Below are 23,620 nucleotides of genomic sequence, written 5' to 3'. Positions count from 1 at the left end.
AAAGATTAGCGTTTTAATATGCAATAAGAAAGTGCGCAGCTTACTCTAATGCGCAGCTTACTATATATATACGTTATAGTAATTATAGAAAGTTTAAATATAATATATAAACCTATAAGGTAGTTTAAGATAGTAATAAGAAAGAAGATAAGAAGTAGTTTTAATTAATTTTAAATATTATAGTTAAATTAACTTATATAAAAGGGTAAAAGGTAGAAGATAGTAGCTAACTTACTATATTAGCTAACTTAAAGATGTTATTAATAGAAGCAGCCTTTTATATAGATAATTTTAGGTCTTTTTTAAAAGCTTAAAGTGTAAAGAGAATGCAGCTTTTATTTAAAGTAACACTTATTGTTATATGTAGAGTAAAGCTAAGAGGAAGAGGGAAGGTGTAGAAGGAAGAGGAAGTAGGCAACTTACTATAATAAGCAACTCACTATAATAGGCGACTTACTATATATGTATATTAAGTTAAAAGAGAATTATTTTAACGGTTTAAGTAATAGGAAATTTAACCTATTAGGATGCCTAGGTGTAGGCCTTTAGACTAATAAAAACTATACATTACACTGCCTGACTTTGCATAACCTTTTGCCTTAATACTAGATAGTATTTAATAAGAAACTAGAGCGTCTGTGACTGGGTTCTAAAACTTACCATCCTCAACGCTGCGTACGTTCGATGTCTTTCGCTGCACAATGACCTCAAGGTCCTGGATGTTGTTGAGAAGCTGCTGTACCTTCGCTTCGTAGAAGCGCTCAGCTGACTCGGTGTCCTTTGATGCAACTAGCGTCAGCATCTTAATCACATACAGAAATTTGATTGCAAACATGCGCGAAAACACATAAATGTTAGACCTGCCTTTTCAACATAGAAACCAGTCCCGACGTCGACGATGACATGTTTAGGGTCTGATAGTTCCCCACGCACGTAGAGAGAATTGGTTAATGGAACTAGCACAGACTTTTCCCCTGCAGAACTATCGTGTCAGCCCAAATGCGACAACTCAGACATGTGGAAATACAGGACAAACCTTCTTTCGATCCAGGGCGTGCCTTGACGCAGCGAAGGCATTCCTTGAACTTGGCCTGGGCGCTGTGCAACTGGGCGAAGGAGTTTGTCAAGTGCTCCAGTTCCTCCTCCAACTGCTTTTTCACCTGACTGAGCTGCTGAGCATCAAGAGTCTCAAGGTTGACTTTCAAAACCTAGTCAGCAATACAGCAAGAAACTCGGGCATATCTAACACCATTAAGACGTTGCTGTACGGAAACTCACTGCTCTCGGAACCCTGGGCGGCCATAGTGGAAGCGGATGATTCTCAAGCTCGAAAGTGGCTCAATTCTGCAAGCGATATGTAACTTTCTACAAGTTCGTATCACCCAGTGTTGATAAAGAATGAAAACAACAGGACAAATAGTCGAACGGAGCGTTTAATTTTGAGAAGGCGTTGAAGCTTGCAATCGGGGGTTGTGCTTCACTTTACCTCCCCCTCCCTCCACACTGCCTCCTGCGCGCCCATCTGACACCACACGTGACTGACCCATGACCCCACATGCACGCGACACCACTTTCCATGGATTGAGAGTGCCACAAATCTAGCACATATTTGTTTGCACATGAGGTAGTTTTGGCGTCTCTCGATTTGGTTCTCGACGTACAGTTCTTAGTTGGTTCCACACACTGGAAATTGATATTGTATACATTGAATTCCTTGGAGACGCATGGCGACGAACCATTTAGCATATTATACAGTTCCAATGACCCACCAGGTCTCTCTAGCTAGAGCCGTTGGAGCAGTTCTGATACGCGCCGACGAAGATTCGAGAGCGGAACCGTTTCCTTGACGCCGAGACTCCTGCACTGAACCTCACAGCTTCCTTTGTCCTTTTTCCAAATCTTGCCCACAACGACAAGGACCGGGTATCCTACAAGGTCTGCATCCCGGAGCTTCCATGCCAGGGACACTGTGCGATCATCTAGAACCACATCTACCACGTCGCCACCACTGGGAGATGCCGAAATCTCATCGTAAACCTCGGCTGCGTCTTCAACCAGATCTGCTGCGGAGACGACCGCAACTTCGTATGGGGCGATTGCGCGAGGCCACTGCAGGCCCTTGTTGTCTGCCAAATGCTCGACCACGGCACCAATGAGCCGTGAAACGCCGATTCCATGGCAGCCCATTTGCATCAGAGTCATATTCTCCGATGGCCGATGTCGACCTTTCTCTTGCGGGATCGAGACGATGGCCCCGAAGGGTTCAGAGTATCTTGTCCCTAAGTGAAAGGTGTGCCCCACCTCCAGGGCCTTCTGCACGTGTAGAATACCACAATCACAGACAGGGCACCCGTCGCCGGCACGAGCGGCGAGAAGGTTAAGCAGCTGGCCATTGTTACACCTCGTGATCGTGGTGATCTGTACGTCTGCTCTTTTCGCGCTTGAGCTAAGCATGGGCCACACTCTGTGCTCATCTTGGAGCACTTCTCCAATGGTATTCCTCAACCTGGAGTCCACCACATTGATGATTTGCGGTCGATTGGCAGTGTCTTGGCTACCAGAGAGTGACACTGGAAGAGCATCCCGCCACAGAGACGCAGCGTCGTCGACGCCTGCATCTAGGTCAGGGACGATGGACTTGATGGCCGGAATGCTGATATCGCCGGCCCCGATTTCAGCCAGTCCGGACTCCTCCTGAAGCTGTCCCGGATACCAAGCATTCACTAGTATTGTGCGATCCCTGCTGATCCCCCGCCAAACCTTTATGGGAGGGGCGTTAGAAACCTCCGTAGCCGTTTCGCTTCCCAGTTCCTGTGCTTCCTCGGTGACGAGTCGTGTTGCCGCAACCTCTGCGTTCACTGTATAATCACATGTGTTGCATGTGACCACGGTATCTTCGCCGACGGAGATTGGGAGATGGTACTCATGGCTGAGGTCGCCCCCCATATCCCCGGAGGAGGCCCTGGCTACTAGCACGGGCAACCTCAAGGCTTTGAAGACACCAGCGTATGCTGACTGAACCTTGGCATATGTCTTCAAAGCCGCATCAACGGAGACATCAAACGTGTACAGATCCTTCATGGTGAACTCGCGGGTTCTGAGTAGTCCATGTCGAGGGCGTAGTTCGTCGCGAAACTTGCGTGCTGTACACCTAAAATCAGGATCCAAGATCACGACGAGATTGAACGTGACGCTAAGGCTACTTACTGATCTGATAGAGGCGAAGGGGTAATTCCTTATAGGACTTGACGGTTTTTGCCACCAATGTAGTGATCTCCTCCTCGTGTGTGGGCGACAACATGTATTTTGCCCCCTTGCGATCATCAAAGCCGAAGACCTTCACCGGGGAGTTGAACAGATGACGACATAACTTGAAGATCTTGACTAACCTCGGGCTCTAATTGTGCTAGACGGCCGCTCTTCTGCCAAAGATCCTTGGACGTAATGGTCGATAGAGAGACTCTGGAGGCCCCTGCCTCAAGTATCAGCAGGCGACAAGTAGCCATGTTCTTTAGCAACAAACGTACCCAGCTCCTGCATGTGATGGTCAATGACTTTCTCCAGCTTGTCCTGGACGCGTCGACCGAGGGGGAGGAGGTGGAAGATGCCAGAATGAGACTGATCAGCTGAGTCAGCGGGTTCCGTGACGACACTGGGCTTTCGGCAGCCAATTTACCTGTCTGAGGAAACCAGCTCGAACGAGCTTTTCGTGCGCGCCTGAAAAGGAATTAGTCGCTTTTTCTTAGACATCTACTAGCAGAGCGGTGCAATTACCTTCATCTTGCCTGGGCGTGATACCTCCGGTTGGGACCCAAATGGTTGAGAGCCGGTTTCTTACGCGTGCTACATGATAGCTATGACCGATGGTCTTGCGGCAGATAATCAGTAAGGAAGGTCAACTTGACACATTGATGAGCAAGCACTGACTTGGATATTGCCAGCGCGCGATAAGCCGTAGAGATTTAGCGCGGGATAACAACGCCGTGTCAAGGAAACCAACCCTCGTGGTCGATATGAAGTCATGTTAACAGGTAGTGCAGAGGTGGGCAGTGGATGGTAGAACCCAAGTGAAGCCGTCCGACTCATTCGCCGAATGCGTGTGAAATGACGAGAGTCTTAACGATAAGCGCTGAATGTGAAGTGGCAGACAATTGAGATAACAATTCGAATGATTGTAAACTGGCTCGACTTGGAACAGTCAACTGTTAGCATTCAAGAAAGTCTATGTGGCTACTAACAGTTTGAACCAAACGCTGCTATATACTGCAGCCAGTGTATGTAAACTCAGCGGTCTGCAACCGCTTACTCTAAACCAACAGCTTGGAGTGTTTGACCACAAGAAACGATTGTACGTACCTGCTGACCCGGCAAGCAAAGAGTTGGTTTGCTCAAGATTCGAATGGCTGAGAACCTTCGTCTGTGTTATGTCCAGCTTCGGACAGAGTCCAACCCAAGACTGTCGTCTCTCACTGCGAAGGGGATATTGACGAAAGGATTAAGGTGATGAAATCCCCATAGTACAGGGGGGAAAGACTAGCAGAGAGCAGAATATCATACAAAAGGTATTTCGAAGCTCTGCGCGGCAAGAAGTTACTATTGAGCTTTTACCCAATTGCGGGTAAAGATATAGACAGAGGTAGGTCCCAAGGAGAAATCGAGGCACCCAGCAGCAGGGACCTCACGCAAGGCACTTCTTTATCGATAAGAAGACAAACCCCACTTCCACGGTTGAAATCTACTTTTTTTTCCATCTTCTCATCACTGCTATTGTCCATCTCCATGCGCGGAGTCTTTTGTTCTGCAGCCGAGCTAAACTTCGACTTGGGGAACACGCGACAAAACCAGGCCGCAAATCCATACATCTGGTCGCCAAAAGAATACAAGACTCATAGTCTCTTCTTTGTTTCTGCTAGTCTTCGTTGCGCTCAAGCTGCGATAACCCCAACGCCATGGCTAAGTCCAAACGACAGTCCGCTGGCACAACTTCTCAGCCAGAACGGTTGAACGATCAGTCGCTGTCGAGCTTGACAGCCAAGATCGAAAAAAACTTGAGCAACCCCTCCAAAGTTGACGACTCCAAGAAGAACAAGAAAAGAAAACACGCCTCCGACGAACCCTCAGCGAGCCATCACCAACGAAAGAAGCAAGCCCACGCGCGTGACAACTCAACACACGACGGCAAAGGAGCGCAGACCAAGCCAAAGGGCAAAAAGGGTGGCCCCCTCACTCGAGATGACCTCCTGGAAGAGATTCGTGCCCTGGGCGGCGATGAGGAAGATCTGAAGCTTATCGGAGATGTCGATTCGGACCAGGAGGAAGCCGCCGGCGAGGCTGCCTCGATCTCTAACGACCCTGTCGACGGGAAGCTTCAAAACGAACTCGCTGCTTTCGCCGCTCAGCTCGGCCTCCAGCAGTACCACGAGGAAGCCACTGCCAGTGACCTCGACGGGGACGACAACGTTGACGAAGACAATGACCAGCTCGACGAGGACGATCCAATTGCCGAGTTCAAGACCGCCAACAGCTTCACCCAACAATTGCCCTCTCAAGAACCTACCCGCAAAGATGCCAAGGATGGGACCAAGAAGCAGTTCGTGAGCAGTTACCTGAAGTCATCCAGCTTTATATCATCCTTTGTGGTACTAATTATGTTGCCTAACAGATATTTGAGCCTCGCTCTGATTGGCACGGCGCCGAACTGAGCCAGCTTCCTGAGCCAACCTCTGCCGAAGTAGACGGTAGCCTCGGTACTGTCAACGCGCTTAAAACCCATGCATTGGCCCTCCTGGAGGCAGACGCGTTGGCGTATACCAGGAGCGTTCTAGCATCATCCTCCCGAAAGTTCTTGTCCACTATCATGTCTTCGGGAACCCTGTCCGATAAAGTGTCGGCACTCACCCTGGCCATTCAAGAGTCGCCTTTGCACAATGTTAAGGCCTTCGAATCGCTACTGGGACTCGCAGCCAAAAGGAGCCGTGCTCAGGCGATTGGAGCGCTGGGCGCGCTTGTCGATCTTCTCGGACCCGGCCTCGTCCTGCCTCCAAACAGAAGGTTGCGGACGTTCCAGACCCAGCCAGGCTTGATTGGAACACTGCAAAGATCGCCAGTCAGAAGCTGGAATTCCAGCCAGCCCCTTCCCGGTCGTCTGACGGAAGCGCATCTCGTTCAATGGGCATACGAAGATTGGCTGAAGACATCATATTTCAGGGTCATTCAGCTTCTCGAAGTATGGTGCAATGACGAGATTGAGTACTCTCGCACTCGTTCTCTGGATTTCGTCTACGGCTTGCTCAAAGACAAGCCGGAACAAGAGACGAATCTGCTGAGATTGCTGGTAAACAAACTTGGTGATAAGGATCGGAAGATTGCCTCAAGAGTCTCATATCTCTTGCTCCAACTTCAGAACACTCACCCGGGAATGAAGCAGGTCGTCATCAAGGGCATTGAGCAAGAGGTTCTTCTTCGGCCAGGCCAGACCTTCAGAGCAAAGTACCACGCCACGAACACCCTGAATCAGACAATTCTGAGCAACCGTGAAGTGGGCACGGCGGAAGCGCTTCTCCGTATCTACTTTGACATATTTATCACTCTTCTTAATAGCTCCGCCCTCGGAAAGGCCTCTATTGAAGGCCAGCAGGAGCAGGTGGCTTCAGGAAAGGAATCGAGCGTGACGACAGAAACGGCCGACAAGCTGGTCACTGCAGTACTGACAGGCATCAATCGCGCAGTGCCATTTGTAGCTGCGCATGACCCCATGTACGAATCCATCTGGTTTTATTTCATTTTATACCGATCCCCCCATTTGGCGACCATAGGAAAGTACAGAGCTAACTCAATCACAGTCTCGAGACTCAGATGGACACACTATTCCGGATTGCGCATTCTACAAATTTCAACACCAGTATCCAAGCACTCATCCTTATCCAGCAAATATCCGTATCAAGGCAGTTAGAATCAGATAGGTTCTACAGAACTCTGTACGAATCTTTGCTGGATCCCCGACTCGCCAACTCTTCAAAGCAAGCTTTGTACCTCAACCTGTTGTTGAGGTCTCTGAAGGCCGATGTTGATACGCGCCGGATCAAAGCCTTCGCAAAGAGGATGTTGCAGATTCTCAACATGCACCAGCCTGCTTTTGCTTGCGGCCTGTTGTATGTCGTTTTCCAGCTGCGCGTTCAGTTCCCCGACTTGAGGGCACTCCTTGAAGAGCCTGAGGACAATGACGTCGAAGAAACGGCCGGTTCACTAGTGGATCAGGAGCAAACCAAGTCCGTCTCTAGGGGAACATTGTACGACGGTCGCAAGCGGAACCCGGAGCATAGCAACGCGCAAAACAGTTGTCTCTGGGAAATTGTATGTCCAGTTCCCGCTTACCCCCGCGATGCTCCTGTCACTAACCATCGCACAGGCCCCCCCCCTTACTCACTTCCACCCTTCCGTGTCGTTGCTCGCCACCAGCCTGTTTTCAGACGACAAGCAGATGGCCAAACCGGACCTAGAGAGTCACAGCCTGATTCGCTTCCTCGACAAGTTTGTGTACCGCAGTCCCAAGGTGGCAGAGACTGCCCGAGGAGCATCGATCATGCAGCCGGTGCGCAATCCGGACTCTGGCAGCATCTGGCTTGCCAAGAGGACTGGCTCGGCAGCTGCTGCGCCCATCAACACACCAAACTTCTGGAACAAGAAAATTGAGCAGGTCGCAGCAGAGGATATCTTCTTCCACGAGTACTTCAAGCAGGCGGGCAAGAAGAACGAGGCAGGCAAGAAGGAGGCCAAGCCGTTGGCCTCCGTGCCGGACGAGCCCGAGGACGATGCCGAGGAGGATGAGATCTGGAAGGCGCTTACTGCTTCGCATCCCGACGGTCCGATTGACAGCGACGAGTCTGATCTTGACATGGACGGCTTTGACGACAGCGACGACGACTCAGATGGTGGTGTTGTATTTTCCGATGGCTCCGGTGCCGAGCTGTCTGACGGCGGGGAGGTTAATGAGGACGTTGAGGGATTCGAAGATGAGGAGGACGATGACGACGAGATGGGCCATGGAGGAGAGGTTTCTGAACTTGCTGCGCTTCCTGAGGAAGCGATGGAGGCGAGCGAGAAGAGCAAGCGTGCTAGCCGGTCATCGAAGAGGAAACTCAAGGACCTTCCCATGTTCGCCTCTGCGGATGATTACGCAGAGCTGCTGGCCCAGGAAGAGGACATATGAGGCAGGCGGGACATGGGTGATTGTTCATGGCGCAGTACAGATAAGAATTCAAAATATTAAAAAACTACCAGGTTGGTCCCCCTACCCGTCATGGGCTATCCTCTGCTGCCCCCCCCCCCCCCCCTGGCAACGCGTCCTCAAGTGTCGAACCACTCCAACACATCATCTTTGGTAAAAATGGCTCGGTATGTTCTGTCCCCGTCGGGCTGTTCTTTCTCCTCAGTGTGGATGCTGTGAAGCTTTGGTGGTTCCCCTCCTGGCACAAAAACACGGAAATGAATATAGGCGGGATCAGAGTCAGGCAGGGCGGGGACATGAACTTTGCCAAAGAGATGGATCCCATATGCTGAGACGGCGACTCTCACAGCAACAAAGTCACCCGGGCCGAAAGCAACCAACTGCTGATCATCAAGATGTTCCTACCGCAGCTCTAATATGAGAAGATGGACCTGGGAAGGTTAGAGGAGTATTCTTACCACTGCCCGGAAATATTCGGGCTCGTGCTCTGGCAGGAATAACCATTAGCATAGCCAGACCTTGATCTGCCGTGATGGGATACGTGGAAGGCGGCGGGGAAAAACACAAAAAGTCATGAACATACTGCGATATTCATGCCGAATATGAAGCAGCTCTTTCTTCAACTCGTGCTCGATCTGCCTGAAGACCTTGATGGACTCCTCTTTGGGCTCATGGACTCTGCCCAAGTCTACGGTTTCCGCTGTAGCCTGAAGCAAGCCATGTCAGACAACGAATCAGACACGCACATCCCATAACACGTGCAACTCCGGGAACAGGGAAATAGAAAGAAGAGAGCATCACCATTGTACTGATTGCGTCTGTGCAATAGGTGCGGCGAGTTTGCGCCTTGAGATGGAGCAGCAACGGAGATAATGCGATCTGAGATAGGGTGCCAAGCCGATGGATGATGAATGATGAAAATCAAATCTGACCAGGCCAATTCGCTATTCATCTGCTGCTCAACAATGTGTTTTATAGTTGTAACCGGCTGGTCTTCAGGGCCTGACCGAAGTGAGGGGTACAGAGTGCAATGGACCTGGCGACCTCAAGTGTGATTGCTTGACCAAGAACCCCATCGACGCACCGACCGGCACTGTACTAAGTAAGGTACGTGACCAAGGCGGTCTCTTGTAAGGTCGCACAGGTACACAACATGTAAGAAAAACAACAACAGTAGAAAACACAGCATAAGTGCTATACTCCGCACTAAAAACAGTACAGGGTTCCTGGGGTAATGAGAAACGCAGAATCCTGATTGTTTCCACGACCATAATCATCCTATGCTTGGAGATAAAATGGCACTGTATAACCAACAGCGAACTGTGGACTTTTTGTCTAGCAGTTTCAAGGAGGGTGTGATGTCATGTGGTCAGGGTCGTTTCCTGACAGGGAGGCGTGGTCGTATGGCCGAAGGTGAAAAACGGGGATTATCTACGACCCTTACAGCCTCAATTGGTGCATATCTTACCTACCTGGCCGTGCATTGGGGGAAAACAAGCAGCCATGCACCTATCGGGGCCGTCGCGGTCGCAATGTCCTTCCAAACACCTCGGCTCTGCGCGTATCTGCAGTGTACTTCCCTGACCTGGCTTCATCCCTCCCACAGACGAACTTTTAAGCTTCTGCCCTGATTCTCTCCGTTTAACGAATTGGTAGCAAGCTATGATAACGACACCTCATGCGTTGAGGACTGTGCTGAGGCAGCCCGCACGGCGCTCTGCAACCGTGCAAGCCCACGCCTTACAGCCATCGGCCCGCTGCCGCCAGGCCAGTTTTCGATGTTACCACCCAGGTGTAGGTGCAGGTGAGCTATTGTCGGTTCTTTTGATCTGTGTCTAACTCGACTGATGCTTGTATCAGATCAAGCCACGCGACCGACACGAACCCACTCCCGACTTCGCAGAGCCGTCAGATTTGGCGCGTTTGGGCTGCTCTTTGCCAGCCTGGGATTCGCCGCGGCGGCAACTCCTCTCGTACCTGGTCTCCTTGATGTGACACGGTATCGGTCTGACGAGGATAGTCTGCGCGCTTTTGTTCCGGAGGATGACGAGGCTCGAGAAGTCGACGACTTCATCAACCGTCACCCCCTTGCGGCGGAGATGCGGCAGAACCCTGACATGATAGAGTCTCGTCCTCATATGAGGCTCCCTGAAGCACTGCGACGTCACAACCTCACGGGTGGCACGCTCCTGGGGCCCGGTCGCATTACGGTGCCCCCTGTCTGCTGGACCGAGAAGGGTGGCAAGTCGTTCGTGTCCATCTCCCACCTTGGCACAGATATGTGTGGTCATCCTGGTATCGTTCATGGTGGACTACTAGCTACCATGCTTGACGAGGGCCTGGCGCGGTGCTGTTTTGGCGCGCTTCCGCATAACGTGGGTGTCACAGCCAGACTGGAAATTAACTATAAGAAACCGGTGCAGGCGGGCACTTACGTTGTCATGCGGGCGCGGACAATGAGGGTTGAGGGGCGTAAGGCGTGGGTCGAGGGTCACTTGGAAACGCTGGCGGTGAACGGAGAGGAGCCTGAGATTCTGGCGCAGGCTTCTGCACTGTTTGTCTCTCCTAGGTTTGCAATGGTAGGCGACTCCCTCTCAGCTACCGCTGACTGACCTCAAATGCTGACGCTCGCGATAGGTCATGGCGAAACTTAACGCGACTTCCTGAGAAAAGAGCTATTGTGTAACGACGCCTGCAAGACCATTGATAAGCCAGGCCTGCCTGGCATATATGTCATGGACAGTTCTAGTTCTGTAAGACGGCTAAACCCGCCTGAACGTAGACGAGGATGATGGTATATAAGCCTTAAACAACCGGCTACTTGCGAGAGACGCAAACGAGCGACATCTATACCATTCACGCGCTTATACGTGACTGGAGTTTTTGATGTTTTTTCTTGTAACACAACATAGACGCCAAGAAGTTGGCATAGTATGGATCTGCATGGGAAGCGAGGGAAATTGCTTTCGGCACAGCGTATGATCGTTGAGAACATCGCAGACGATAGACAGCTAGCTCCGCCATGAAACGATGCCGACGAGGAAAATATACAATACATGTCATCTGATGCATCGTCATGTGCTATGTCAAGGCTAGCAAGGGCTGGCATCATCGCGGTCAGGGTCCTGCGTGGAGCGCCTCTGACCTTCGACGGGCTTCGGTACCGACGGTGATGACGGGACGGCATCCGCAGACGGAGCGGGAGTCGGTGTTGAAACCGGCCGGAAGGCCTTTGATCCAAAGTACCTAACATAGGTAGATGCCTACCTATATACTTAGGTACCTACCGAGAAAATACACTAGGTAGTGTACGGATACAGAGTACCTGGCGCTGTGACGTGGAAGACCCGCCAAGCGATGGTCCACCTTTAGCCGATCTGACGCCATCGGTCGGCGCTCACTCTGTCGCATCTCGAGTCGAATTTTTCTCCTTGAAGTCTGCTATTGGCACTCACGGCTTGGAGGGGAACCGTATCAATGCGCTCTTCCCACTGCACCCGCTTCCTGCCTTGGAAGCAGACGAAGCCGATGCCGGTGCGCTCCACGTCCCCTTCCGAAAGCCGCCTATGGCAGCCGATTTTTAGGCACACTCATGAGCGGGGCGGAGGGGAACGACAGGCTATTTGGGGCCGAATGGGCGAGGATGTGGGTGAGGCATTGTGATGGAAGTTCCGGCGACGTCTTACACAACAGCCCACAACGCGCAGGGTATACCTACCTACTGACTTAGTTTTTGCCTTGGCCTTACCTCTCAACCCATTGTAGCTTAGCTTATATAACTCAAAAGGGAAGTGCCATTACTCGGTCCATTTTTGCGTTTGAAGTGCCGTACGTTTTAACATAGAAAGATACGTCGTGCTCCTCGTCCTCTCCCTCCGCCTTGAACTGCCACCCACTCGATTCTCAACCGTCACATTTTTTTTGCGTGTGGAATTATCAACACCTCTTATACCAAAAACCTACAATGGCTACGTGAGTACCATCATATGCAGAAGCCCAACATGTGTCTTGATTCGGCCGATGCTTATCCTACCTTTTTCTCTCTCGGATATTTACTGCCCTCATGTTCTCAAGACCCCGCAGTCACCCAAGCTGTCTGTTTTTATTGCGCCCACTACCCCGCCATACTGCCATAACACTTACTCTACGCGCTCTGGATGTATGATTTGGAGTTGGCTAACACGCTCATTTCAACCCAATAGCAACATCACATGGCACCCCTCCCTCTCGCGTCATGAGCGCAACAAGCTTCGCAGCCAGCGCGGCTTCACTATGTGGCTGACCGGACTCTCTGCCTCGGGCAAGTCTACCGTTGCCACCGCCCTTGAACAGCATCTGCTGCACCTGGGAGTTGCCGCCTACCGTCTGGATGGCGACAACGTTCGGTTCGGGCTCAACAAGGACCTCGGTTTCTCCGAAAAGGACCGCAACGAGAACATCCGTCGCATCGCAGAGGTATGCTTCAAACCTCTTATTGCGTGGTTCTCAACCTTCGCATTGTCCACCCTAGAGATTCTTCTAACCAATCTGCGCCAACCGCGGACAGGTCGCCAAGCTGTTTGCTGACTCCTCAACTGTCGCTATCACCTCCTTCATCTCCCCCTACCGCGCCGATCGCCAAGTAGCTCGCGAGCTACACGCCCAGGCCGGTCAGAACAACGACGATGCCATTCCCTTCATCGAGATCTTCGTCGACGTGCCCCTTGAGGTTGCTGAGCAGCGCGACCCCAAGGGTCTTTACAAGAAGGCGAGGGCTGGAGAGATTAAGGACTTCACCGGCATTTCCGCTCCCTACGAGGAGCCTTTGAACCCCGAGATCATCATTAGGACCGACAAGTCGAGTGTCGAAGAGTGTGTGGTCCAGATTGCCGACTGGTTGATTAAGGAAGGCCTTATCTCCACGAGTAAAACGACCTAAGATAGACGTCGACAAAGGTTTCGGTATCTTCCACATCTCTCTCATTGCGCCCACCGTTCGAACCTGTTAAAGTAGAACCAGCCTAAGCCCATTCTACTTATGGTTCCATTGTCTCCCAGATCCATCCCCTAGGTGCTCGGTGCATACATACAGGTGCGAGTGCCGGGCCTCTTGTCTCCATCACATCACCCCAGTGTAATGCGCTTAGGGGAAGTCGAACTCGTAGTACACATATGCCGTGTACTCATGGCCCTCGCCTCCGCCTAGGCCGGCTGCCGCCATCTCGGATGACAATGTGGCGTCATCTTTGGTGATCTTGCCGCGCTTATCTCTCCCAAAAGCATTACCTCCCAGATACGAGTAGTTAGAGTCAAGTGCAGTTTTGACCTTCTTGACCAACTTCGAATTTGTCTACAAGCCAGTCAGCATCATCGCACGCGACATCATGGCGACATTGGAGCGCTAACCTTGATAAGGACACTGACGTAGTCAAGTGGGAGTCCGTAGCGAAGGACTGCTTCGACGAATACGCGCAGTGCGAGCACGTGCAGCCAGATCATGACGCTCTCGCTCCAGCCAGTCCGGCCAATTCTCAGAGCCTCGCCCCATGTCTTCTTCTCTTCGCGAGCCACCCGGTCCAGCTCGCGTTGCTCCTCCTCTTTGCCGCCTTCGACGTACTTGTACTGACGCGGGGTCCATTTTTGCTCGCGACACTTTTGTAGAAATTCGGCACTGTGTTTCTTGAACGCTGTAACCGCAAATAAGGTGAACTCGTCGTCAGAGGCAACTTGTACGGCAGAACGGGGGACGACCATCGGTGCCAACGTTTCATAGCTTCTCAAGAAATCTTTCTTCGCGTTGTTTGGCACGACGATCAGATGCGTCTCCAGATATTCCGAATGTTGGATGAGCAATGCTGGATCAACAACAGGGGTGAGGGACTTAGTTGCCAGGTTGCCACTGCCATGGAACTGTCAGTAAACGAAATATTGTGGTGCGTCTCCAGGAGTGCGTACGTCTGTTTGCGCTGCAGCGTGGCGAAGTTTGTCTTAACCGAGTTATACTGATTGAACTTGCTCTTGACATCGTTGTCGGTAGTGATGAGCTCCTAAGGGACAGTCAGCTTCTCAATTGTGACTTGTCGTTGAGATTGCATCTCGGTGTAGTTTTGCGTTTTCCCCAAGCGTGCACGAGGGTAAATTTATGTCCAGGCACAAGCTGTATTCAGTTACCTTTTGTAGAGTATCGACAAGTTCGCTCAGAGGCTTGTCGGCTCGGTATCGGACCCTGTTCCAGGAGAAGGAACTGACGTATTGATCGGTAGGCTCTGTTGGGAAAAGATACCTTTAGCGACATGACTGAGTGTAAAAGGAACAATGGAAGTGTTGGAGGGGGGTTTGAGTATCTCACTGTCGTTGACCATCTTTTGCTGGGAGATCTTGTCCTCGTCGCCGTCGAGGATTGACTTCAAGGAGTCAGCGACCTTCGCTACGACGGCCTCGCAGGTAGACTCCAGTTTAGCGAGGTCATCGGCTTGCTGAACCAACGCATCCAAAGTACCGATTTTGAAATCAGGTATGTTGAAAGGGCGTACGCTGCCATTCTCGGGCGAAATGGTAGCGTTCAGGGAGGCAATGGCGTCTTCCTTGTCGCTGGAGTCGAAGATGCCGAGCGGCAGAGAAACGAGTGCGTATCTGGTAGACATGGTTTCTGAATAGGACGAGGGCTAGCTATCCATACGTGTCGGTGTGTTGGCGCGTAAGGAGGTTTATCGACGCGATGAGGATAGCACAAAAGCTACGAGGTGTCGATGAGGTAAGGGGAGCTAAGGTAGGTACGATGGGTAAATAGCTGACGCTGGCACTGAGATCGTTAGAGAGGTACTTGAGCATCGGGGGATAGCAAGTGCGGTTACCTCGTAGTTGATGTGAAAGGAAGTGCCCGCGGATAGGGATCGAGGGTTGCCAACTTCAGTGGGATAATGGTACACGAGGGGGCAGTCTCGAAAGTTGATTCAGGGCGAGATGCTGCGGAAGACGCAGGTGGTGGAAGATTCGATAGGTAATGAATGAGCTGGTGCACTGGTCCAAGTCCTGGCAAGTAGTAACGACAGGTACTCTGTACCTCACCAGTCCATTACCTGAATCAAATGCACTGGCTCCAGGTGCCAACGGTACTTGATCACCCACTATTTAACGCGGGTGTCCCTGCGCTGCCGATACCTTGCCTTGATCTGTGCTAACGGCGTTCTGGTAGGGGCCTATCATTGTCTTCCCATAACAGAACACCGATCTAGCCATTAGCCACAGCTGCTTCTTTGCCCCCTCTACCGTCACACACCTATGCTCCTTTCTTTCTCAATCTCTCCGCTCTGCATCTCTGTGTTGACCGTTACCTCCTCACACCGTACATATTTCGTCAGCTCCTCAATCTATCATTCGTAGCGAAAGGACCCTGTCTCTACAACGAACGGAACGTCCTAGCTTCAGCCCTATCATCGTGAACCGCAACATACCGCCAGCTCCGCTCCACATTTGACTTGAACCCACATTCACGCTGAGGCTCTCGACAGCGTCGATTCTGCTGTGTTAACCGGATCCCCTTCCCACTTGGTTGAGTCGATTGACAATGTCGATGATCTTAAGCCATTGGTTGTTTTCGAAGAGGAGCTGACTCGGCAAAATCACCGCACGATATCTCAAGTTTCCTCACTGATAGCAATTCGAGTATCGTAATGCTCTCGACCGGTACCACGAGCCCAGACATTCACTTCAGCGCCAACGCGAACCTCAGGGCCGGCAGCATATTCAGTTGCGGAGGCACTTGAGGATTGCAACTGTGTCTTCCTCTCTGTCTGGAATGTCAACACGACGGCCCCCTATATAAATCATGGCGACAACCGCAGGTGTGATACCGCTCCCCTCCCCTCGATCCCCAACGCGTGATCGACTAACCATATCATCGGTAGTATCTTCTCAACCGTCAAAGGTCGCGGTGTCTACCTCCCTTGAGAACTCCGGCATTGGCACTGGCACTGGCACCCCGACCGGGACTCCCTCACGAACACCCGTATCAGTCTCCGCAAAACAACAAGGTTTGCTGACCAAATATGCCTGTCCGATTCTGCCTGGCGGCTGGCTGCTGGGCGTGGACATCTGCGGTAAGCGCTGCTAACGTTTAAGTCGTAGGTGAAGTTCACATCTTTGGTACCCTACAGCATACCGGCCCGCCCGTGCAAGATGACGTTCCTAGTCTCTACAGAGATGGGCGTGTCCGCAATCCTGTCCCCAGCAAGCTCAAAGGCAGGACAGATTCCAGAAAAGGGAATTTCGGGGTCATGCATATAGATCTCCCTACGACCAACGAAACTCAGGATCGTGATGCGGCAGCCAAGCGCACGAGCGAAGGAACCCAGTTGGCGGCGAAACTGGCCCAAACAGATCGTTATGTTGCCTTCAAACGCAGCAAGTATGCCTACCAACCAGAAGATCAAGCCGCGCCCAACCCACCAAAGCACGATGGATACCACCAGAGGACTTTGCCGCTCACCGTGGCTGAAACCAAAGCCGAGCAGGCTCGACTACTGGTTCTGTTGCGAAACCTGTCGCCTGCTCTGGTTGTGGATCAAATATGCAAGGCGCTGGCCTTCTTCGGCGGGGTTTCCGATGCGCAGCCTTCAGTTGATGAAGATTTCCCACATAGCGCAGAGGCGAACGGATCCGGTTCTCTCTTTGTGGGCTGGTTGGCTGAAATATTCCCAGCCCTTGGTCAAGGGTCGATCCCGAGTGCTCAGCACCCACCGTTGAGACGTCCGCGAGGCCGGCCCAAAGGAAGTAAGAATGCCAAGGGAAAGAAGGACAAACTTGCTAGGAAACGATTTGGGTTTACTGTACCATCGGCAAGTGCCACAGAAGATGCTTGCGCCGGCGGTGACTTGAGCAGGGAGTCCGTCGCGGACGAAAGCTGGATTGATGTTGAGGATGGCGTCGCAGAGGATGATGGGGAAGGTCCAGATGGGAAGCTCGTACCGAATTTTATGACTCCATCTCACAACAGTAAAGCCATTGTCGATCAAAGTGCTTCTGGCAGTATGCTAGGAGAGGCAGCTACAGTTACACCGACTCCAAAGCGGCGAGGACGACCCAAAGGCTCCAAAAATCGACCGAAAAACAAGACAATGCTGAACGACGGCACCTTGAAGACTCAGGATGTGTTCTTGAGCACAGCAACCGGTTCTATCTCGAGTGCACAGTCCAGCCATGTTGAGCCTGGACTGCCCAGCGTCAAGAAACGGAAACCTGGGCCAGGCCGTCCCAAGGGTTCCAAAAACCGGCCTAAGGAACCGGCACCTACCTCTGATCATGATCCTCAATCACTACCAGCGTTCACGAACATCGATCATGAACGAACAGAGCTACATTTAGATGCAGTGGAGGGTGCCTCTCAGCCGCCATCAGCCATTGATCTTGTTCCCATTGTGCAAACCGAGCAGCACCGGCAGCCGCCAAAAAGTATCATTTTGCCCACGCCTGCCCACTCTGCACCAGAGCCTGTAAGTGAAGCCACTGCAGGAAAACCGAACGCCGGAGGAGGAGGCTCTCAAGGCATCAAAAGGAAGTGGAAGGCTGCCGATGGAGGAAGAACAACCGCGCCTGATGCGACCCGGACTGCACTGGCCCCGAACCAAAGTCTACCCGATGCTGTTGCTCCTTTTGCTTCACATAGTGCCTCTCCACCACAGAAGACAGGATATCACGACCCCCCCAACCAGGACCATATGAACGTCTACCCACCAGCGAAGAGACAGAAGTTTCCCTCAACACCTCGGCGAGAATCCAAATTGAACAGCCAACCTGGCCAGGCCACTCGGCCCGAGCCGCATACGCCACAAACAAATGCCCCCGCGGATCACCATAGTGATACCCTTGGTGGAACCGGTGGCAGCAACTTGCAGAAGCCCAGGAACCAAGTGAGTGTCTCTGCGAGTCGATCTACGCTCCAACAGGCCTCCAACACCCAGCAATCTCATGTCGAACCGCCGATCGAATACAAACATACTGCAACACTAGCTACGAGCCAACAGGCTGAAATACCAAAAGTGGACGGGTCCTATATCATGAACGTGCCAGGAAGAACAGCACAAGGCATTTATAAACAGGTTCGGCCTGCTCAGTCACAGTACGGACAGCAACAGCAGCAGCAACAACAGCAACAACAGCAGCAGCAACAACAGCAACAACAGCAACAACAGCAGCAACATCAACAACAGCAACAACAGCAGCAACATCAACAACAGCAACAACAGCAGCAACAGCAGCTGCATCACCAGCAGCGGCATCAGCAAAAACAACGCCAGCAACACCTGCGCCATCAATCCCACCATCAAAAACCGCAACAATCCTCTTTACAAGATCGGTCGAATGTTAGCCCGCATCGCCTTCCCACCCCAAACGCTGGCCAAGCAACGTCGGCAGCTGGACATGATGGACACTCCTACATCACATCCACTGGAGACGGCGACTATAATGGGTTGGCGAGTGTGCGTCCATCGTTCGATCCGCAGATGGTAACACCCGCAACTGCACCAGATGTCAATTATCGAAGCTCCACATCGCGCTCCATGCAGCACCACTCTCCCTCATTCCAAGCACGACAGGCACACCAATCCCAGAGCTCGGGCCTGCCGTCTTTCCATGGCTATTCAGAGTCGGGCTTTCTCGAAATGTCGGCACTTGACTCGGCTAGCCAAGCTAGCTTAAATATTAATCCGACATCGTACAACATCAACGGCGGGAATATGCAGCGGGTCTCGCCCAACATGAACTCGTCCTATCGCACAGACTCGGGCATGGGCCAGGCTTCATTCGATGGAAGCATGTCAGACTCTGCAATACAGGAACGCATGTATCATGCTCTCAGGCGATAGTATAAACAATGAGATACTGGTTATGTGTAGTTATGGTGGACCTGTTTTGATCTATATGTACGACCTATGCGTCTTGTCATGCAATGTGCCCAGTGGTTGCAGATGACGGTGAAAAAACTGCATCTCATCTACGTGCACAATGAGGCACTTGCGCCATCTCATTCCACATCACTTATTTCTACTGGGTTGACGAGTTGCGTCTGCGGCGGAGCGTCGTTGATGCTTATGGCCGTGATTCCCTCACACAGGACGTGAGCGATTGGGGCGACTGGATAGGTTGAAATAAGGCACCTCGGGGGTTAACAAAACGAACAGATGTGTCGTAGCTGGACCAGCAAGATCTGTTGTGAATACATGGAGACGAAAGGAATACGGGGACAGTGTGGTATCGGTATCTTTGTCCAGATGTTGGTACCCCTGTCCATGCGAGCCCCGAGAAAGTAGAGTAAGATGGTTACCCGGCATATCAAAAAGAGAAGAAAAAGTAAGAGACGACCCTCCGCCTCTGTCCCAACAGCCGTTTCCCTGGCCGACCTAAACGCCCGCAAATGCCGATGGCTCCGTACCGTTGTTATGCACCATCCATAGGATCCTCGTCTATCGCCTCGAGCGGAGGGCGAACAGACTCGGGAGTACTTCGCCCGTACCACCACTCATCCTCTTCGTCCATGCCATCTTCGCGAATCAGCTCCAACATGACTTGGGCGTTGCGTTTGATGTCTTGAGTACGCTCCACAATGCCTCGCTCCAAGATCAGAGCCTCAGCAGTCTTGAGCCAGATTTCTTGCAAATTTGGCAAGTCTGCAAGTACGTGACGCACATGCTCACGCCCCAATGCCCCCATGGGCATACCAGCTGCCAGGCTTGTGTTAAAAACCAAGTTCGTGTCGCGAGGGTCGACTGAATCCTCGAGAGATGTCCTCGAACCGCGGTGTGCCGGGGCCCCGTCCTGTTGCGTCGATTTGATCGATTCTCTTACAGACAAGGTCGACTTTTTGCGACCGAGGCCCATAATGCCGCGTCGCTGTTTGGAAGTCGGTTCGGCCGAATCTTTTGCGATAGAGTTATACCAGATATCGACCGCCCCTCTCCTACTGTTATATCCTTTGATCTCCCAGAGCCTCTCTACCTGTCGTAGACCGCCGACGCAAAGAATAGCAACATGAACCTCGTCTGGTGGCTTTTCCTTCAAGTAACCCCTCAAAGATCGTTCAACGCGACCGGCATACGATGGTGGACGTAACCGTCGGCAAAACGAGGATATAACAAGCGGGAAGACCTGATGAACGCGCAACAGCGTCTGATCGTCGTACATGTTCATGATCTGAACCTCGATCGGGTTTAGTGTATAGGGCTCGTGTAGCAAACCGTGACCGTTGTGGTCGAGTATGTGTTGTAGGTGCAGCTTTCGGTATGTTTCGAAGAAATGGAACACAGTGAATAGTAGTGGAATTAGGCGGCGACGCATACGTTCACGCTGCGGCGCGAACTCGAGGCGTTGGGTTTCTGTCGTCCTCAAGAATATCTCCTTTGTGATCCACTCGCACATGAGAAACGAAAGTTTCGCCGCAACATGCAGACGGTGCCATAGACCGCACAGGTGGTGGAAGTTGGCGGTTGTGGGGTCACTGGATGGATATAGACGTAGGGCATATGTCGGGATATGATGCTCTAGGTGATGGCGAACAATGGGGGCCTCGTTCAATGTGATAATGGCATGCCATGACTTCGAGACTCTGCGAAGGTTGAGAACGTCGGTGAGCGGTAGGGACGAGATGACTTGAATCTGAAGCTCGGTGGGTAGTGCAAGGATTAGTTGACCGAATGATTGTCTGTTAACATGTTAGACCTTGTGTCAATGGCGTTGACCACGTCATGCGAATCCAAGGAAGGATAGGGGATAACAGACGTCTTTGGCCCAAGGGATTCGGCACTCTGCTCGTTTACATCTGTTTGTGATGCATGCGACTTGGAGTGAAGGATGGAAACCTTGGATCGGAGACTAAACAGACGGCTTTTTTCGGGGCGCTTTTGGTCTGGCGGACGAGTAGACTCGAAATCGCATTCGCTTGCTTTCGATGTTCGGAGTGGAAGGATAAAGGAAGAAGGCTGCGCAGAGGGAAAAGGAGGTGTCGGCGGGGTGGGCACCGATTGGGATGGGGGTAGTTGAGAATCGCGTGATTGATGGTGTTGCTGGGCATCGCGAGCTGTGGGAGACTCGCAGAGTTGGTTGAGTTTATTGAAGTAGCGCTCGGAAGCGAACTCGGTGATGTGAGGCGGATCCATAATCCTGCTATCGTGCTGGACGATGGCGCAGCCAAAAGGATGAAGGAACGGGATCGACCGGGCACAGCATATGGTCGTCGAGTGAGAATGTCTAATCGGAGCGAAGCCGAGGACGGTTGGAGATCGGGATGTCGACGATGCCGAGCATTCGAGACTCAAGCATGACTAGACATTTGAGGCTGTCGGCAGGCAGTCTAGACAATAGTGATGGTGTTATAGGATGTGGGTTCTACTGCGTAGGTGTGGCTTCAATTCAATCGGGAGGAGGAAGAGAGATCCCCGGGTGGACAACTGAGAAGGTATCGCGATCGAACGTTGGTGAGGAGGCAGATTAACAGGACACAGATCGAGGCCCAAACAACGAAAATATCGATTTGTGTGCGCAGACAATAGAATTGTCGAGACACGGAACCGTGGCGAATGTCGACGGTGTAGAGTTAGAACGCGGTGGTAACGTTCTGAGTGTGCGTGGTGTTTGAGGTTGGTTGGGATGAGAGAAGATGCGAATGAGGAGGAAATGGGTGAGGAGAGCAGTAACGCAGTCTGTCAGGTCGCGGGCGGCCGTCCTTGGTGGTGGGCGGGGAGGGGGGTGGGTGGCACCTCTGTGGGAGTAGCCTTTGCCCGTGGGGGGCGACCATGAACGTACAAGATTTTCCCCCTTCTTCTCATTTTCTTCAGGCAGGGTCAACAGCGCAAGTGACGCTGAGGTGAAGTGACCTGAGGGAGTGAAAGGCAAGACCAGCACTGAGAGGAGCGAGGGATCGGCCATCCGCTGATTCTGGATGGCCCGGCGGTATGTGCGGCGAATTAGTGGAGAGGTCTAGGTGAAGAAGGGAACTTACTGCCAGTCCAGGGGTTGATGAGCCCGACACGGTTTCTGACACTGTGCTCAGCGACTTCCTGGTGCCTCCGGAAGCAACCCTTGGTGCCTTGGGGCAGTTAGTGAACGAGAATCTGATATGGTTGATCTACTGTGCAGCAGTGTGGCTTACACAGTACACTGAACACTCAACGGTCGGAGCGAAGAAAGAGCGGCCGAGGAAAGCACCGTAAGAGTGCCCGAACGGAGCTTCGACCCACGGGTTAAGCGCTCTACCTCCTGTGATCCTTCTTTTCGAGACTTTTGTCTCTTCTCTCATGTACACGTTACTCGACGTGACTGACTGCAACTGCAACTTAGCTGCAACGATTACCACTTTTAAGTTTTGCTGCTTTCGATAAGACCCGGACATACCTGATCTGACGCTAGATTCACTTAAACCGCCTTCTTCGGCTGTTCTGCTAGCGCCAGATACAATTGTCGCTCACCTCGTCTCTCTCCCTCTGCTGTCCTGCCCATCTGCCCAAGCCCAGAAATCCAATACCACACTCGACGATCCTTTAGGGAAGGGGAGACAACTGCAAGCGCAAAGACAGCAGACAGATTAGTGGATCGTTAGCAGTAACTGCCCGCCTGTCTTTGGTGTTGACAGAAGCTCAGCAGGCGCAAATAATCATCAGCGAGAAGGGGCCAACCAGAGAAACAAGCAGGTGGTCACTGCTACTTTAGTCTCAACCTGCGCCATACTCGACGGTATACTGTGAGAAGTATGATTGCTCAGTATCGTTACTGTGCGTGCCTTGCTTGGCTTCAGTCGCGTTGAGCTTGCGTCTTGTATTCCAGTCCTCCACTTGGTGACGTTCCAACGTTACCTTGATCTGGTTTCTGACCTGGCCCGGTTCGACTTCGATGGAGCCGTTTCAGCAGCCAACTATCGCATGCTAGCCGTTTGTATCCCTCTTCCCCTATGCTCATTGAGCGCTTGCTGTCTATCGCCGATGTAGGTAGGCCGAGGCCTTGGTTCGATTCCACTGTCGTAGTCACAGTGTGCTGGAGAAGACCGTTGGAAAGAATGCCGCGGCTAAATCACGCGGTTATTGTCTAAGCGATTGGCGGTCTAATTGCGTGTTATCCAGGAAACATGTGGCGTTTGGGAGATGCGATTGTAGGTTGCATCGCAAACCCCAAAAAGCTGGATGACGCCGAATTGTGCGCGCTGTTCAAGGCTTAATGTTTCTTCTTTTGCCGCACCGGACAGAACAGGTGCAGACGGGCGTCCTATCTGCGCTCGGTGAAGTTTAAGTATATCTATGTGTCTTTTCCCGGCTGATTAAATGCGGACGGATGGCTTAAATTCCAGGGCCATATCAAGTGTTACACAAGCGTAGGGCAGTCACTTTGCAGCCATGGATTAGTATTCAACTGCAGTTGGTCAGACATAGA

General features: G+C 51.9%; 9 protein-coding genes across 9 annotated transcripts; 4 read left to right on the top strand and 5 right to left on the bottom strand.

Annotated features, from left to right (window-relative positions):
• Positions 1–463: 463 nt before the first annotated feature.
• CDEST_03374 (Putative prefoldin alpha) lies at positions 464–1,463 on the bottom strand. Its single transcript, XM_062919533.1, has 5 exons — positions 1,279–1,463; positions 1,037–1,198; positions 865–974; positions 661–778; positions 464–605 (listed from the first exon to the last, which is right to left on the bottom strand). Exons 1-5 carry the CDS (start codon positions 1,301–1,303, stop codon positions 568–570), a joined length of 453 nt encoding a protein of 150 aa, XP_062775584.1. The 5' UTR covers positions 1,304–1,463; the 3' UTR covers positions 464–567.
• Positions 1,464–1,623: 160 nt separating this feature from the next.
• Positions 1,624–4,624, bottom strand: CDEST_03373 (Class II Aminoacyl-tRNA synthetase/Biotinyl protein ligase (BPL) and lipoyl protein ligase (LPL)). The gene is made up of 8 exons (XM_062919532.1): positions 4,357–4,624; positions 3,928–4,188; positions 3,775–3,868; positions 3,677–3,717; positions 3,528–3,618; positions 3,390–3,472; positions 3,208–3,337; positions 1,624–3,143 (listed from the first exon to the last, which is right to left on the bottom strand). Exons 2-8 carry the CDS (start codon positions 4,084–4,086, stop codon positions 1,783–1,785), a joined length of 1,959 nt encoding a protein of 652 aa, XP_062775583.1. The 5' UTR covers positions 4,087–4,188; positions 4,357–4,624; the 3' UTR covers positions 1,624–1,782.
• Positions 4,625–4,768: 144 nt separating this feature from the next.
• Positions 4,769–8,331, top strand: CDEST_03372 (Putative CCAAT-binding factor). Its single transcript, XM_062919531.1, has 4 exons — positions 4,769–5,594; positions 5,663–6,756; positions 6,843–7,353; positions 7,409–8,331. Exons 1-4 carry the CDS (start codon positions 4,950–4,952, stop codon positions 8,207–8,209), a joined length of 3,051 nt encoding a protein of 1,016 aa, XP_062775582.1. The 5' UTR covers positions 4,769–4,949; the 3' UTR covers positions 8,210–8,331.
• A 2-nt stretch (positions 8,332–8,333) lies between these two features.
• On the bottom strand, positions 8,334–9,226 carry CDEST_03371 (uncharacterized protein). Its single transcript, XM_062919530.1, has 4 exons — positions 9,029–9,226; positions 8,811–8,934; positions 8,686–8,714; positions 8,334–8,628 (listed from the first exon to the last, which is right to left on the bottom strand). The coding sequence occupies exons 1-4, from the start codon at positions 9,029–9,031 to the stop codon at positions 8,347–8,349; spliced, it is 438 nt and encodes a 145-aa protein (XP_062775581.1). The 5' UTR covers positions 9,032–9,226; the 3' UTR covers positions 8,334–8,346.
• Positions 9,227–9,775: 549 nt separating this feature from the next.
• CDEST_03370 (Putative Thioesterase domain, HotDog domain superfamily) lies at positions 9,776–11,283 on the top strand. Its single transcript, XM_062919529.1, has 3 exons — positions 9,776–10,031; positions 10,088–10,806; positions 10,865–11,283. Exons 1-3 carry the CDS (start codon positions 9,890–9,892, stop codon positions 10,892–10,894), a joined length of 891 nt encoding a protein of 296 aa, XP_062775580.1. The 5' UTR covers positions 9,776–9,889; the 3' UTR covers positions 10,895–11,283.
• A 776-nt stretch (positions 11,284–12,059) lies between these two features.
• On the top strand, positions 12,060–13,146 carry CDEST_03369 (Putative adenylyl-sulfate kinase, P-loop containing nucleoside triphosphate hydrolase). Its single transcript, XM_062919528.1, has 3 exons — positions 12,060–12,199; positions 12,430–12,682; positions 12,774–13,146. Exons 1-3 carry the CDS (start codon positions 12,192–12,194, stop codon positions 13,143–13,145), a joined length of 633 nt encoding a protein of 210 aa, XP_062775579.1. The 5' UTR covers positions 12,060–12,191; the 3' UTR covers position 13,146.
• A 1-nt stretch (position 13,147) lies between these two features.
• On the bottom strand, positions 13,148–15,274 carry CDEST_03368 (Putative ATPase, V1 complex, subunit C, vacuolar ATP synthase subunit C superfamily). The gene is made up of 6 exons (XM_062919527.1): positions 15,061–15,274; positions 14,556–15,008; positions 14,378–14,472; positions 14,162–14,253; positions 13,613–14,105; positions 13,148–13,556 (listed from the first exon to the last, which is right to left on the bottom strand). Exons 2-6 carry the CDS (start codon positions 14,848–14,850, stop codon positions 13,350–13,352), a joined length of 1,182 nt encoding a protein of 393 aa, XP_062775578.1. The 5' UTR covers positions 14,851–15,008; positions 15,061–15,274; the 3' UTR covers positions 13,148–13,349.
• A 213-nt stretch (positions 15,275–15,487) lies between these two features.
• On the top strand, positions 15,488–19,640 carry CDEST_03367 (uncharacterized protein). The gene is made up of 3 exons (XM_062919526.1): positions 15,488–16,050; positions 16,114–16,239; positions 16,334–19,640. The coding sequence occupies exons 1-3, from the start codon at positions 16,035–16,037 to the stop codon at positions 19,069–19,071; spliced, it is 2,880 nt and encodes a 959-aa protein (XP_062775577.1). The 5' UTR covers positions 15,488–16,034; the 3' UTR covers positions 19,072–19,640.
• CDEST_03366 (Putative F-box domain-containing protein) lies at positions 18,349–21,902 on the bottom strand. The gene is made up of 2 exons (XM_062919525.1): positions 20,981–21,902; positions 18,349–20,903 (listed from the first exon to the last, which is right to left on the bottom strand). The coding sequence occupies exons 1-2, from the start codon at positions 21,355–21,357 to the stop codon at positions 19,643–19,645; spliced, it is 1,638 nt and encodes a 545-aa protein (XP_062775576.1). The 5' UTR covers positions 21,358–21,902; the 3' UTR covers positions 18,349–19,642.
• Positions 21,903–23,620: the final 1,718 nt, after the last annotated feature.

This window comes from Colletotrichum destructivum, chromosome 2, assembly GCF_034447905.1.
Source record: "Colletotrichum destructivum chromosome 2, complete sequence".
Classification (NCBI taxonomy): Eukaryota; Fungi; Ascomycota; class Sordariomycetes; order Glomerellales; family Glomerellaceae; genus Colletotrichum; species Colletotrichum destructivum.
This window is presented reverse-complemented; position numbering and strand designations above follow the sequence as displayed.